At 36.5% G+C, this 13,530-nt stretch overlaps 2 protein-coding genes across 2 annotated transcripts; both read right to left on the bottom strand.

Annotated features, from left to right (window-relative positions):
* Positions 1–4,733: 4,733 nt before the first annotated feature.
* On the bottom strand, positions 4,734–6,424 carry LOC116131833 (MLP-like protein 31). Its single transcript, XM_031417499.1, has 2 exons — positions 6,201–6,424; positions 4,734–4,894 (listed from the first exon to the last, which is right to left on the bottom strand). Exons 1-2 carry the CDS (start codon positions 6,385–6,387, stop codon positions 4,734–4,736), a joined length of 348 nt encoding a protein of 115 aa, XP_031273359.1. The 5' UTR covers positions 6,388–6,424.
* A 3,162-nt stretch (positions 6,425–9,586) lies between these two features.
* On the bottom strand, positions 9,587–12,419 carry LOC116131827 (MLP-like protein 43). Its single transcript, XM_031417497.1, has 4 exons — positions 12,196–12,419; positions 10,819–10,889; positions 10,269–10,284; positions 9,587–9,609 (listed from the first exon to the last, which is right to left on the bottom strand). Exons 1-4 carry the CDS (start codon positions 12,380–12,382, stop codon positions 9,602–9,604), a joined length of 282 nt encoding a protein of 93 aa, XP_031273357.1. The 5' UTR covers positions 12,383–12,419; the 3' UTR covers positions 9,587–9,601.
* Between the last annotated feature and the right edge of the window lie 1,111 nt (positions 12,420–13,530).

Below are 13,530 nucleotides of genomic sequence, written 5' to 3'. Positions count from 1 at the left end.
CATGGAAGTAGGGACAATCTCAGAATGTCTCCCATAATATGCCATATAGTTATTCCAATCAGCAAGGAAATTATCGGGACATGTATTCGGTCCAACCACCCGCCCAACCTAGGATCCCACCCCCCATCCAGCAGCCCACTCTAGTGTCTGATTCACTAGAATCAATGATGGCTCAGATGCTCCAGACCATGCAAGAACAAAAAAATGACATGAATGCTAGGTTCAATGACTTAAAGCAGCATTATCAGATAATAAACTCCCATTCCCAATCTATTAGTAAGCTAGAAACCCAAATTGGTCAAATAGCTTAAGCGGTTAATAGGAGAGAGGAAGGTCATTTGTCAAGTCAAGTTGTAGGTAATCCCAATGGCGCACCCCACCAAATGGGGTGTCATGAACAAGCTAGGCTTGAGAGGGAATTATATGTTGAGTTTGGACAGAAAGAGAGCTTAGAGGGAAACCAAGCCGAAAGGAGTGAAAGAGAACCAACCATAGAGTTAGGTGTGCCGAGACATGAAANCTCTTCTTTGGGAATTCTATCTATATCCTTTGATTCATTACAAACACACCCCCATAGCAACATATTCTCCATGAAAATTCCTTACATTTTACTCTCCACTTTTCCTGCTAATTAGGGGTAGAATGGTCAAATTGCCCTTAGGGAAGAAAATATCTAAAACTTAACAAACATTTTGGTCGGCCTGTCGCCGCGGCGAAACTGTCTAGCAGCTTCCTGTGGCTTTAACACCTCTTCGCCGCGGCGAAGATTCTTCTTCGCCCCGGCGAAGCTTGGAACACTGAACTTCTTCTATTTTCGACCAATTTCAGGGCAAGTATTCAACACAACACTCAATCAAAGGTCAACCAAACAATATTACCAAGAAACCAATTCAAATAAGAGCAAAAGAAAAAACAATAACTACGTACCTCAAGTGGGGCGTTACAATTCTTTCCCCCTTAAAAGAATTTCGTCCCCGAAATTCATACAAATAACTCTGGAAAGCGATTCTGCATGTCCCGTTCTACTTCCCAAGTGGCTTCTTCCACTTTGTGATTCCTCCAAAGGATCTTCACTAATGGAACACTCTTGTTCCGAAGCTCTTTAACCCTTCGATCTAAAATCTAAACTGGACGTTCTTCATATACTAGATTCTCTGTTACTTCAAAGTCTTCTACACTCAGGATGTGGAGGGGATCACTTACATATTTCTGTAGCATCGAGACATGGAAGACATCATGCACCCTGTCCATGCTAGGTGGTAGTGCCAATCTGTAGGCCACCTTTCCCACTCGTTGCAAAACCTCAAATGGACCTACATATCTTGGTGCTAACTTCCCTTTGCTTCCGAAGCGCATTACTCGTTTGTAAGGGGAAACTTTCAAAAACACTTTGTCGCCCACTTGCTTCCGAAGCGCATTACCAGTCTTGGGCTTGTTTCATTCTATTTCTGATTAACTTCACATCTTCCACCAGTTTCTAAGTCATCTCTGGCCCAAGAGCGGTACTCAACTCATCTTTTTCGCCTACTTCATCNTTTATACAAGTCTCCCACATACTTTACATGCCCATGGGAGAAAATTTTTATTTATTATCTTGCGTGTGCTAAAAGTGCTTAAATGTTGCTTGATGATTTGGTTTTGATTTGTAGCCTAGTTGACTCGAGTGAGTACGCCCGAGGGGTATTCTACACCTAATCCCCTAAAGCTATCTAGCTTGGGAGTGGTTGGCCTAAAGCTCGTTACACGGGTCCTCTAGAAAGCTTAATAAGTCATTATATAGATCATGAGCTTTATAAAAAAATAAATATAAGTCTTGACTTGTAGCTTAGTTGGTTCGAGTGAGTAAGTCCAAGGAGTGTTTTATATTTAGTGCCTTATAGCCGTCTGGTTTGGGAGTCATTGACCAAAAGTCTGTTATACGGACCTTCTAGAAAGCTTAAGAAGTTAGACAAGAAAAAAAAAAAAAACAAGTGATGAATGAAAAAGTAATTATATGTCAAAATCTTGTGTGGAAAATGAGCATTATGTTGCATGTACACAAGTTAGGGAGTTTTGCATGACATTTTAACATTGTAATATGAATATAAAATGTGTGTTTGAGAAGCTTGAATGGGGATAGGCAAATCTTGAGAGAAACTTTAGTTCTTTATTTATGGTTGTGTATGGTTTGGTGAGAATGTTGAAAGAGTTCCTTTGACTTTACTCGAGGTTGAGCAAAGAGTAAGTTGGGGAGTGTGTTAGAGTCATGAACGTGACTCTATTTTGGTGATAAAAAGACCCTATGTGTGATTAAAATGAAATCATATTGAGACAATTAAAGAATTTATGAATTTATTCACGAAAAATCGCATCCTAATATTTGCTTATGAATTTAGCATATTTGGAATGAATTTGGAAATGGTTGAGTTGATATTAGGTTGTGGTTTATGGATTAGGGGAAATTTTGCCTCATTTATGCTATCCAGGGGTCAAAATGTCATGTTTTCAAGGGGTTGATTTTGTTACTTTTTAATCATGCAGGGACCAAATGAGAATTTGCCACATTTTGTATAAAAATGCAGTGCAAGGTCATAGATTGGTGGCTGCCGCCCAGGAAACCCTTTACCTTCTCTGATCAAGCTCCGAAAAGCATCTCCGAAGACTCTCCAGCTTCCCCTTCACCGATTTCCACTATCCATCACCCCTCGTTGCTGCACGACGCTTCATCTCCCCTTACCGGCGATGTTTCAGCTTTCGGTGGCTTTTCTGCCATTTTTTGGCAGCCTCGTACTTCCCTAGTGGCCGATCTACCTTCGCCACACTCAGATCTATCCATTCTAAGCTTCAGCTGCTGCCAAAAACGCCACAATCCACCATCACTGCCGCCGCAGCGCCTCTTCACCTTCCAGCCACGATTTCGCTCACTTTCTGATGACCTTTCATCTCCCAAGACCTGATTCGAACTCCCTATCACCTGAGCTTTCCATTGCTACCTTCGGATCCCATTTCCGCCACCATTTGCCAGAAAACCTGCCGAAAAACTAACGTATTCCGACGAGTTACAACTGTTTGTATTCTGAGCTGTCTGTTGGTCTTTTCGTTCCTTCTTCGCATCATCTGGCTGTCGGTTACTTCCTCTTTGCCATGACCAGCTTCGTTTCCACTGCTCCAGCCTCCGTCGACACCACCATGAGCGACTGAGCTCCTAGTTGTCTGTTATAGTGTAGGCGATATCGAGATTGACTCTATTGCTCTCCTCATCAGCTCTCGACTAGTTGGATGAGCCCGGTTGTAGGACATTTGGTAGTATTGTGTTTCGAACTATATTTGTTTTTGTTTTGTGTTTGATTTCGATACTTTAATGTAGTTTGAGCATAATTTGTGATGAATATAGTGTCCATTGTGATTAAATGCTTTCATAGAACTTACTGAATGATAATTGTTGGCTTGAGATAATTAAATGATGAATATTATTTTTCATTACTTGGCATCGATTGTAATTGAGTTGTGTTCAGATTTAATGTCATTTCTACTGTTGTTGCGTTTATTGTGAAGTTGGTTGATTGGATGATACGTGTTGACAAATTGTATTTGTTAATTGCATACCAACTAGTGGTATTGTCTTGTAGTGTTTGTCGGCATTCAATGATAGTCTTTAACCAATCAAACTTGAGTGATCGGGTGAGACAGGATAGATTATACCTACAGTGCCGGAAAGTCATTTCATTGATTTACCTTGCCTTGTAGGTTTAGGGATCATATAGGGTGGAGGAGAATTGTCTAAGTTGGTCTCGTGTCGAACCAAAACCGTAGCAGCAACGTTTTTATTATAAAGTCTTCATTAGTTTTAATTTCAAGCTTTTGTTATTTGCATTTGGTTTGTTTAGTTTAATCAATCAATTTGCCAATTTCTCTTTCATTAGCTCAAATATTCATTAGGTCGTTAGTCTTGCTCTCTGTGGATTCGACCCTGCTTACTGCTAACTACGGTATTTAAGTTAATTTTTGTGGCCGTGATGACCGGTTCAACAAGCTCACACAAGGATATCATGAATCAAAATAAACTTGATGGGCAAGACAATCAAAGAGAAAATGCCACTTGAGAAAATGTGTCAGACAGTAGATGCTTGCACAAAGAATGGTGTGTACACATATTTCCTCAACAATTCATTGTCCACCATAACATAAGTTTGACAAAAATATCAACATTTTCAAATTGGATGATTTCATGAATAGAAAACGTAGCTGTCCTACTCCGTATGTAAATACTAAGACAAAGAAGGCTTACGGCAAAGAACATGACATGAAGAAGATACTAAATTCAATGTAAGCTCATTAAGTCCTAATTATATATTTTAGATGCATATAGATCAGTTGTTCTTGAGTTGGTTAATTGTTTAATATATATCGGAAGGCATGTCGCTAGTTCAGATTAATTATTTTAAAGATACATAATACATGCATATTTTTTACCTAGTAGAAGCATGCAAGAGATTCGATAATACATTCAGAACATACATCATATTTAGTAGCAGAAACAAGACACCATAAAGAGTACACCGATCCAATCACGCATATGCATATTTTTATTTGCTATAGCAGATCGATTCTTATAATATCAGTTAGGTTGTAGCAGACGAGAGCTTTGTGTCTTTGCCTTATTGTTAAGGTAAACACCAGCATCTTTGCAGCAAGCGATAGCCATATCAAGGATGGATTTAGGGTCCTCAATATTTGCGTTCAGCTTCTCATAGTCAAGGGTCCAAGCTGCCTTGTTCAGTCGTTGGAGTAATTTTCATGTTGATGATGAAGCTCTTGAACGATTTTTTCAGAGTTCCTTGTATGGTTTTGAGAGTAGTTGACTTGCTTTTGTTGTCAATTCTGACTTTCACCTTATTATTTGCAGTTTTTCCATCTGTAAGTTGATCAATTCAAAATAATTACTACGCTCAGAAATACTAATTAAAAGTCAACTTTCAATGTGTGAAAGTAATTTGACTGAATTTTTATCTAAAAACTTATATCAAATAGTTTGGTCACTTCACTTGATTGATATGGTGAGATTGTCTAATACATTATAGATACGTATTGTTACTTTTCAAAAAAACCACATAAGAGGTGGTTAGCTAACATGGTGAAATTGTTTAATAAAATAAATAGATGTATTGTTGGTGAAATTGTTCAATAAAATAAATAGATATATTGTTAATTTTTAAAACCACGATGGTCATTATGGATAAATAATAATAGATAATTATTCAAGAAATATGAAATATGTTGACCCATGGATGAAAGAGAAACTTTGACAAATGTGTTTGGACACATGTCACTATATCATGAGATGGTCTGGCAATATCAGTAAAGTGAAATAACGAGCGGTGTGGTTGGTTTACTATTTTCTATTCTATTTTCAGTTCTGCCATCAAAATAACTTTGTATTTCATTATTAAAAAAATACTATTATATTTTTAGTTAATTAATTTTAGTCTCCCAAAATTTATTAATTTAACTAAACACCCTTTAAAAAAATTTAAAAATTAACAAAAACACTCCTACCTATCCATATTTGTCAGATTTTGGCCACCACTGTCAGAAGGTGGCCAGAATCTGGTATAATGACGTACTACTAGCTTGGTAGTACATCGATCTATCATTTTCTAACCAGATCTACGGCTAAAGATCTGGTCGTTCATGGCCAAATCTTTGATCATAGTTGGTTGTCAACGACGACCATATCTTTGGCCGTCGTTGATGATCAAATATGGCCAAATCTAGCTGTCAACGGCCAAATTTGATTATAGATCTGGCCTTTTCCGTGGATCTGGCTGGAAAAGGCCACCTAAAGCACGATTGACCAGATCTAGTCAATCGTGCCCGATACGATGACTTTAGTCACCCTCTAGCAGTGGTAGCCAACTGTCGGTATTTAATGGATAGATGAGATGTTTTTTTAATTTTTAATATTTTTATTATAGGAGTGTTTGAAATTAACAAATCTAGGACAGTGTTTTGTTAATTTTTAAATCATACCTTGTTATTCTCACTCAACTCTAAAAATATCAAAAATACTAAAACAAATACACCCGAGGTTGTCTTGTATAAGTTTTCTCTAGTAATAAACTATTAATAGCGTCAATAAATATGATTAAAAATTTTCAAAACATGTGGATGCGCTCCTCTGTATCCGTAAAATTTACGGCAAGATATAGACTTTTACTTACCGAGGAGGAAGTTCCAGCAGTAAACAGAGCCATCTTTTCCCCACTGACCTTCGATTAAATCAACACTTTGAATTTTGTCGGGGCTGGATTTTGTCGATTCGAAAGGTGTGCAGGAGAAGAACTCTTGAAATTTGTCAGCAGGAGGGTTGATCTCTACATCAGCCTTCAGTTGTCCAGCGAGAGCCATTTTGTTAGATTTGTTTTGTTTTCTATGGACAGGAAGATCGAAGCTTTAATTATGGATGCTAAACCCCTTTGGCCTTCAGCTTATATAGAAAATTTCTGACTGTTTATCGCTAATTGATTGATATTAATTTCCTAGTTTAATTCGCAAATGCACTAGTGCCAGTCAGATCATACCACATCACAAACTGAATTCTTTAACGAAATTTAGGGAACGTCACCACCATAAAAATAAATTAAAATGTTACTATTCGCTTATTATTGCAAGAATCTGCATATTTAGTGCTCTTGGATTAAAATTTACAAGATTAAAATTAAACTGTGATGCTGCCTTTATTGTAAGATATTGGATGTTATTATTAAAATGTTATTATTCGCTTATTATTAAGCGAGAAAATCTTTATTGTTAGATAGTGTGATAGGACCCCACTCCAATCACTCAACAATTGGGTTGGGTCATAGGTCATTCATGGGCCTAGATAGAACTCTCTTTGAAAAACCAGCTTGCCAACAGAGGGTGTCCAAGCCTTTATAACTCACATGCCCATCCTTTTCCCTTCCAATGTGGGATTCTAATATTCCACCACGTTTTTGTAACCGACATCCACGTCAGCCTCTTAGAGGCGGAAACATTTGGGGTGGGTTAGGCGAGTCAACCCTAACCCGGCCCGTAACAAAAGGGGTTGAACTCGGACCTCCAAGATGGCGGTCCGGGTGACCTTAACCCGGCAGCAACCCGGGCGGGTCGGGTTACAAAATGGCAACTTGCAACCCCCGGGTTGCTGTTTGTCTCTTTTGAAAGAGACTCGCCAACCGTCGGGTTGGCTGTGTTCAACCCGGCGGGTTGACTGTTATGGAAATACGGTCAAACCCGTCGGGTTGCAAACAGCCAACCCAGCGGGTTGGCCGAAAAAAAATTAAAAAAAATAATTTTTTTTTTTTTCAAATTACCCCTTTATACCTTGAAATATAGCCGTTGGAGGGGTTTTTTCGTCATTTTTCTTTTTCATTTTTTTTATAAATTGGCCCTAAACACTCTCACATTTTTCTCACAACTCAAAATCTCTCATTCTCTCATATTCTATCTCTAATCTCTCAATTATTCATTTATTCTCTTAATCTCTTTTATCAATTTGCTCGTATTTTAATTTTTATTAGTTTTTGCAATTTTAATTCAATTTCCAATTTCCAAATTCCAATTCCTTTCTTTAATTTTTATTTCTTCACATCAATTTTTTTTTTTCAAACTAATGGATAGATATTCTCTCCATCAATTATAATGATGAAGGAAACTACTATCTAGTCCTAGTCCGATTTTACTAACATAATGTAGGAGGAGATTCAAATAGTCCCGTTTCCCATTCCAGAATCCGATACACCTCAAAATATGCCCCATTCCAATAGCTCCTGGTGGTTCTAGAAGTCGTCCTCGTAATCGTCGGGCTCTCCAACTTCATCTCAAGTTGGCGGGATCATCAACTGCGTCGAAAGCGAAGACAGACACAAATCAGACGTTTGGGCGCATTTTGACAAATTTTACGAGACAGAAAATGGCGTTCAGTCAAGAAAGCAAGATGCAAATAGGGAAATATTATAAAGCTGATTCAGGTAATGTTACTAGTACTTTAAAAGGCATGCTAATAAAAATATTAATCCACATGGAAATAGAGAAAGCAATCAACTCAAATAACTAATATGGGTACTATTGGCATATAATATGATGTATATAGGGAACAAGTGTTTATATATTGTTGCAACTGATCAACCTATTAATATGGTGAAGTAAAATATTTTGAAAGATTTGTTCAAAATTCATTTTTTCCAGGATTTAAAAGTTATTCTAAAACTGCAACTAGAAATGATTTAATAAAATTGTTTTAAAAAAATGAAATTAAAATTAAAAAATAAATACATCTGTCATGTTAGTATGGCTATACTGCCGATATTTAGTGGTTGAGACTAAACAAGATTATTTGTGTGACTAGTCATTATTTTGATAATGAATGTAAATAAATGATCTTATTAGGATTTAGATAGGATTGATCATAGGGTGAACAAATTTATAATAAAATTGTTGAAGTTTTAGAAGATTATGATGTGTTAGTAAAGTGATAAATTTAACTTTAGAAAACTAAAGTAATAGGTAACTAGATATCTTAAAGAATATAAACAATTGAAGCTTTTTCACCAACGTTGTGTGCATGCAATGTATTAATTAATTGTGAAAGTGGTATGAAAAACAATTAAGAAAATATTAATAGAATTAGAGATTTTAGCTTGGATTACTAGTAGTATAAAAGAACAAGAATGACGATCTGAATCTCTAGACGGACTGATGTATAATGCAATAGTACTTATTTAATGCTTGAATCATGTTTACCTTATGCTAATATAATTAGTTATTTTGTGGCAAATAATAGAGGTCCTCATTATTTGGTAGAAAATGATTGGCAAATAGCTAAAGTATTCATTTTTCTTAAAACTTTACCAACCGCTTTACAACTTTCTGGGGTGTATATCCTAATAGTCTATTGGTAATACATCAATTATAAAAATTCGAGGTATTTATAAAAACAAAGACAATGTAATTTAAATGCACCAATAAAGGCAATGGAAATTTTTTTTTTAAATATTGGGAACCCATTCCTTTCTTTTTTTTAGGTGCTAATTTGATATTAGAATTAATTAGCAGGTTTAGAAAATGGTTTGACATTTATATGAAAATTTACAAACCAAAGTATATGCCAATCAAAAGGAGAGGTAAAAAATAGACTTTCGAGATAAAATTTCCAGTATGAAAAAGTATGGGAACCCGCAAAGAGGCGAAACATCCAGGGAAGCGCATCAGAAGAAGAAACAGATGAGACTCTACTCTTGTGACTCACTAAATAGGCCAAGAGGACCTGAATCCGAAGCACAACTCCTTTCAGAAGCTCACACCACAACAACTAATACGGCTTCATGCAGTCGCAGAGTAATGAGCTTCAACCATATTTGGCAACCCCTGAAATGTTACCAGTAGATCAACAACAGAGAGCTAACATTGATCTCTTAGACTATTAGAGAGCCAGAAAATGTATTTTTTCGGAATTATCCAGACTTGCCTTGGATGTTTTCAATGTTCCTGTCTCAACCGTCTCATCCGAACAAACATTTAGTGCAAGTGGAAGAATTTTAAATGAAAGGAGGACTAAACTTTACCACAAATGATTGAAGTCTCACATGTCTTCGAGATTGGGAACGGTGCGCCGCAATGTCATACGAGGTTGTCACGATACTTTAATAAATCATTTCAATTAGTATATGATACGGATGAGGGAGGTCCTAGTGAACCCCGAAAATGTTGTTTTGTAAATTATAACTTGTAAATTAATTGTCAATTATTGCACTCTTTTTCCTTACCAAGTTTTGTCCTATTGGGTTCTTGGTGAGGTTTTTAACGAGGCAATAATTATTGTAGTTTCTTATTTTTTTTTAATAAATGAATAAATTTAATTATTTATATTACATTTAATACATAAAATTGAATTATATTGGAATGTTAACAAAAAAAAATAATTTAATTTAATTATTGATATTTGAAAAGAAATTAACAATTAATCAAAAATAATTACATTTATATTTATAAATGTTATTATCATTTGAAAAGTTAATTAACATTAAACTTAAACAAAACAAAACAAAACAAAATTAAAAAAACAAAAAAAAAGAGGGTTAACCCGACCCAACCGCGGCAAAACGAGGGTTTAGGCCAGCCAATTCCCTAACATGGCCGGCCTAACCGGCCCACCAATGTTACCAGGCGGATCAGGAAAACGCCACTAACAGCAACCATCGCGGGTCGGGTCGGCCGGCCGGGCCGGGCCGAACGGGTTGCTTTTTCACCTCTGGTTCCTTCTATAATTCAATGTAAGCTCATTAAGTCCTAATTATATATTTTGGATGCATATAGATCAGTTGTTCTTGAGTTGGTTAATTGTTTAATATATATCGGAAGGCATGTCGCTAGTTCAGATTAATTATTTTAAAGATACATAATACATGCATATTTTTTACGTAGTAGAAGCATGCAAGAGATTCGATAATACATTCAGAACATACATCATATTTAGTAGCAGAAACAAGACACCATAAAGAGTACACCGATCCAATCACGCATATGCATATATTTATCTGCTATAGCAGATCGATTCTTATAATATCAGTTAGTTTGCAGCAGACGAGAGCTTTGTGTCTTTGCCTTATTGTTAAGGTAAACACCAGCATCTTTGCAGCTAGCGATAGCCATATCAAGGATGGATTTAGGGTCCTCAACATTTGCGTTCAGCTTCTCATAGTCAAGGGTCCAGTGCACCAAGCTGCCTTGTTCAGTCGTTGGAGTAATTTTCATGTTGATGATGAAGCTCTTGAACGATTTTTTCAGAGTTCCTTGTATGGTTTTGAGAGTAGTTGACTTGCTTTTGTTGTCAATTCTGACTTTCACCTTATTATTTGCAGTTTTTCCATCTGTAAGTTGATCAATTCAAAATAATTACTACGCTCAGAAATACTAATTAAAAGTCAACTTTCAATGTGTGAAAGTAATTTGACTGAATTTTTATCTAAAAACTTATATCAAATAGTTTGGTCACTTCACTTGATTGATATGGTGAGATTGTCTAATACATTATAGATACGTATTGTTACTTTTCAAAAAAACCACATAAGAGGTGGTTAGCTAACATGGTGAAATTGTTTAATAAAATAAATAGATGTATTGTTGGTGAAATTGTTCAATAAAATAAATAGATATATTGTTAATTTTTAAAACCACGATGGTCATTATGGATAAATAATAATAGATAATTATTCAAGAAATATGAAATATGTTGACCCATGGATGAAAGAGAAACTTTGACAAATGTGTTTGGACACATGTCACTATATCATGAGATGGTCTGGCAATATCAGTAAAGTGAAATAACGAGCGGTGTGGTTGGTTTACTATTTTCTATTCTATTTTCAGTTCTGCCATCAAAATAACTTTGTATTTCATTATTAAAAAAATACTATTATATTTTTAGTTAATTAATTTTAGTCTCCCAAAATTTATTAATTTAACTAAACACCCTTTAAAAAAATTTAAAAATTAACAAAAACACTCCTACCTATCCATATTTGTCAGATTTTGGCCACCACTGTCAGAAGGTGGCCAGAATCTGGTATAATGACGTACTACTAGCTTGGTAGTACATCGATCTATCATTTTCTAACCAGATCTACGGCTAAAGATCTGGTCGTTCATGGCCAAATCTTTGATCATAGTTGGTTGTCAACGACGACCATATCTTTGGCCGTCGTTGATGATCAAATATGGCCAAATCTAGCTGTCAACGGCCAAATTTGATTATAGATCTGGCCTTTTCCGTGGATCTGGCTGGAAAAGGCCACCTAAAGCACGATTGACCAGATCTAGTCAATCGTGCCCGATACGATGACTTTAGTCACCCTCTAGCAGTGGTAGCCAACTGTCGGTATTTAATGGATAGATGAGATGTTTTTTTAATTTTTAATATTTTTATTATAGGAGTGTTTGAAATTAACAAATCTAGGACAGTGTTTTGTTAATTTTTAAATCATACCTTGTTATTCTCACTCAACTCTAAAAATATCAAAAATACTAAAACAAATACACCCGAGGTTGTCTTGTATAAGTTTTCTCTAGTAATAAACTATTAATAGCGTCAATAAATATGATTAAAAATTTTCAAAACATGTGGATGCGCTCCTCTGTATCCGTAAAATTTACGGCAAGATATAGACTTTTACTTACCGAGGAGGAAGTTCCAGCAGTAAACAGAGCCATCTTTTCCCCACTGACCTTCGATTAAATCAACACTTTGAATTTTGTCGGGGCTGGATTTTGTCGATTCGAAAGGTGTGCAGGAGAAGAACTCTTGAAATTTGTCAGCAGGAGGGTTGATCTCTACATCAGCCTTCAGTTGTCCAGCGAGAGCCATTTTGTTAGATTTGTTTTGTTTTCTATGGACAGGAAGATCGAAGCTTTAATTATGGATGCTAAACCCCTTTGGCCTTCAGCTTATATAGAAAATTTCTGACTGTTTATCGCTAATTGATTGATATTAATTTCCTAGTTTAATTCGCAAATGCACTAGTGCCAGTCAGATCATACCACATCACAAACTGAATTCTTTAACGAAATTTAGGGAACGTCACCACCATTAAAATAAATTAAAATGTTATTATTCGCTTATTATTGCAAGAATCTGCATATTTAGTGCTCTTGGATTAAAATTTACAAGATTAAAATTAAACTATGATGCTGCCTTTATTGTAAGATATTGGATGTTATTATTAAAATGTTATTATTCGCTTATTATTAAGCGAGAAAATCTTTATTGTTAGATAGTGTGATAGGACCCCACTCCAATCACTCAACAATTGGGTTGGGTCATAGGTCATTCATGGGCCTAGATAGAACTCTCTTTGAAAAACCAGCTTGCCAACAGAGGGTGTCCAAGCCTTTATAACTCACATGCCCATCCTTTTCCCTTCCAATGTGGGATTCTAATATTCCACCACGTTTTTGTAACCGACATCCACGTCAGCCTCTTTATCCCCATCAGCCTCTTTATCCCTTAGGTGACTATGCAGATCCCCTTTCCCTTGGGGCTTCATGCTCTTTCTCGGGGTAGCAACCCAGACCCAAGGTCAACCTGCCACGCATGTGTTGCCACGTGGACGTAGGAACCTGGCTCTGATACCAATTGATAGGAACCCACTCTAATCACTCAACAATTGGGTTGGGCCATAGGTCTTTCATGGACTTAGATAGAACTCTCCTTGGAAAACAGGCTTGCCAAGGGAGGGTGCCCAAGCCTTTATAACCCATATGCCTACCCTTTTCCCTTCCAATGTGGGATCCTAACACTCCACCACGCTTCCACAACCGTCCACGTCAGCCTCTTTATCCCTATTGGTCTCTCAATTGATAGGAACTCACTCTAATCACTCAACAATTGGGCTGAGTCATGGGTCTTTCATAGGCTTAGATAAAACTCTCCTTGGAAAACCGGCTAGCCAAGGGAGGGTGCTCAAGCCTTTATAACCCACAAGCCCACACTTTTCCCTTCCAATGTGGGATCCT

Source organism: Pistacia vera, unplaced genomic scaffold, assembly GCF_008641045.1.
Source record: "Pistacia vera cultivar Batoury unplaced genomic scaffold, PisVer_v2 Contig244, whole genome shotgun sequence".
Taxonomy (NCBI): domain Eukaryota; kingdom Viridiplantae; phylum Streptophyta; class Magnoliopsida; order Sapindales; family Anacardiaceae; genus Pistacia; species Pistacia vera.
The sequence above is the reverse complement of the archived record's forward strand: the minus strand, read 5'-3'. Positions and strand labels throughout refer to the sequence as shown.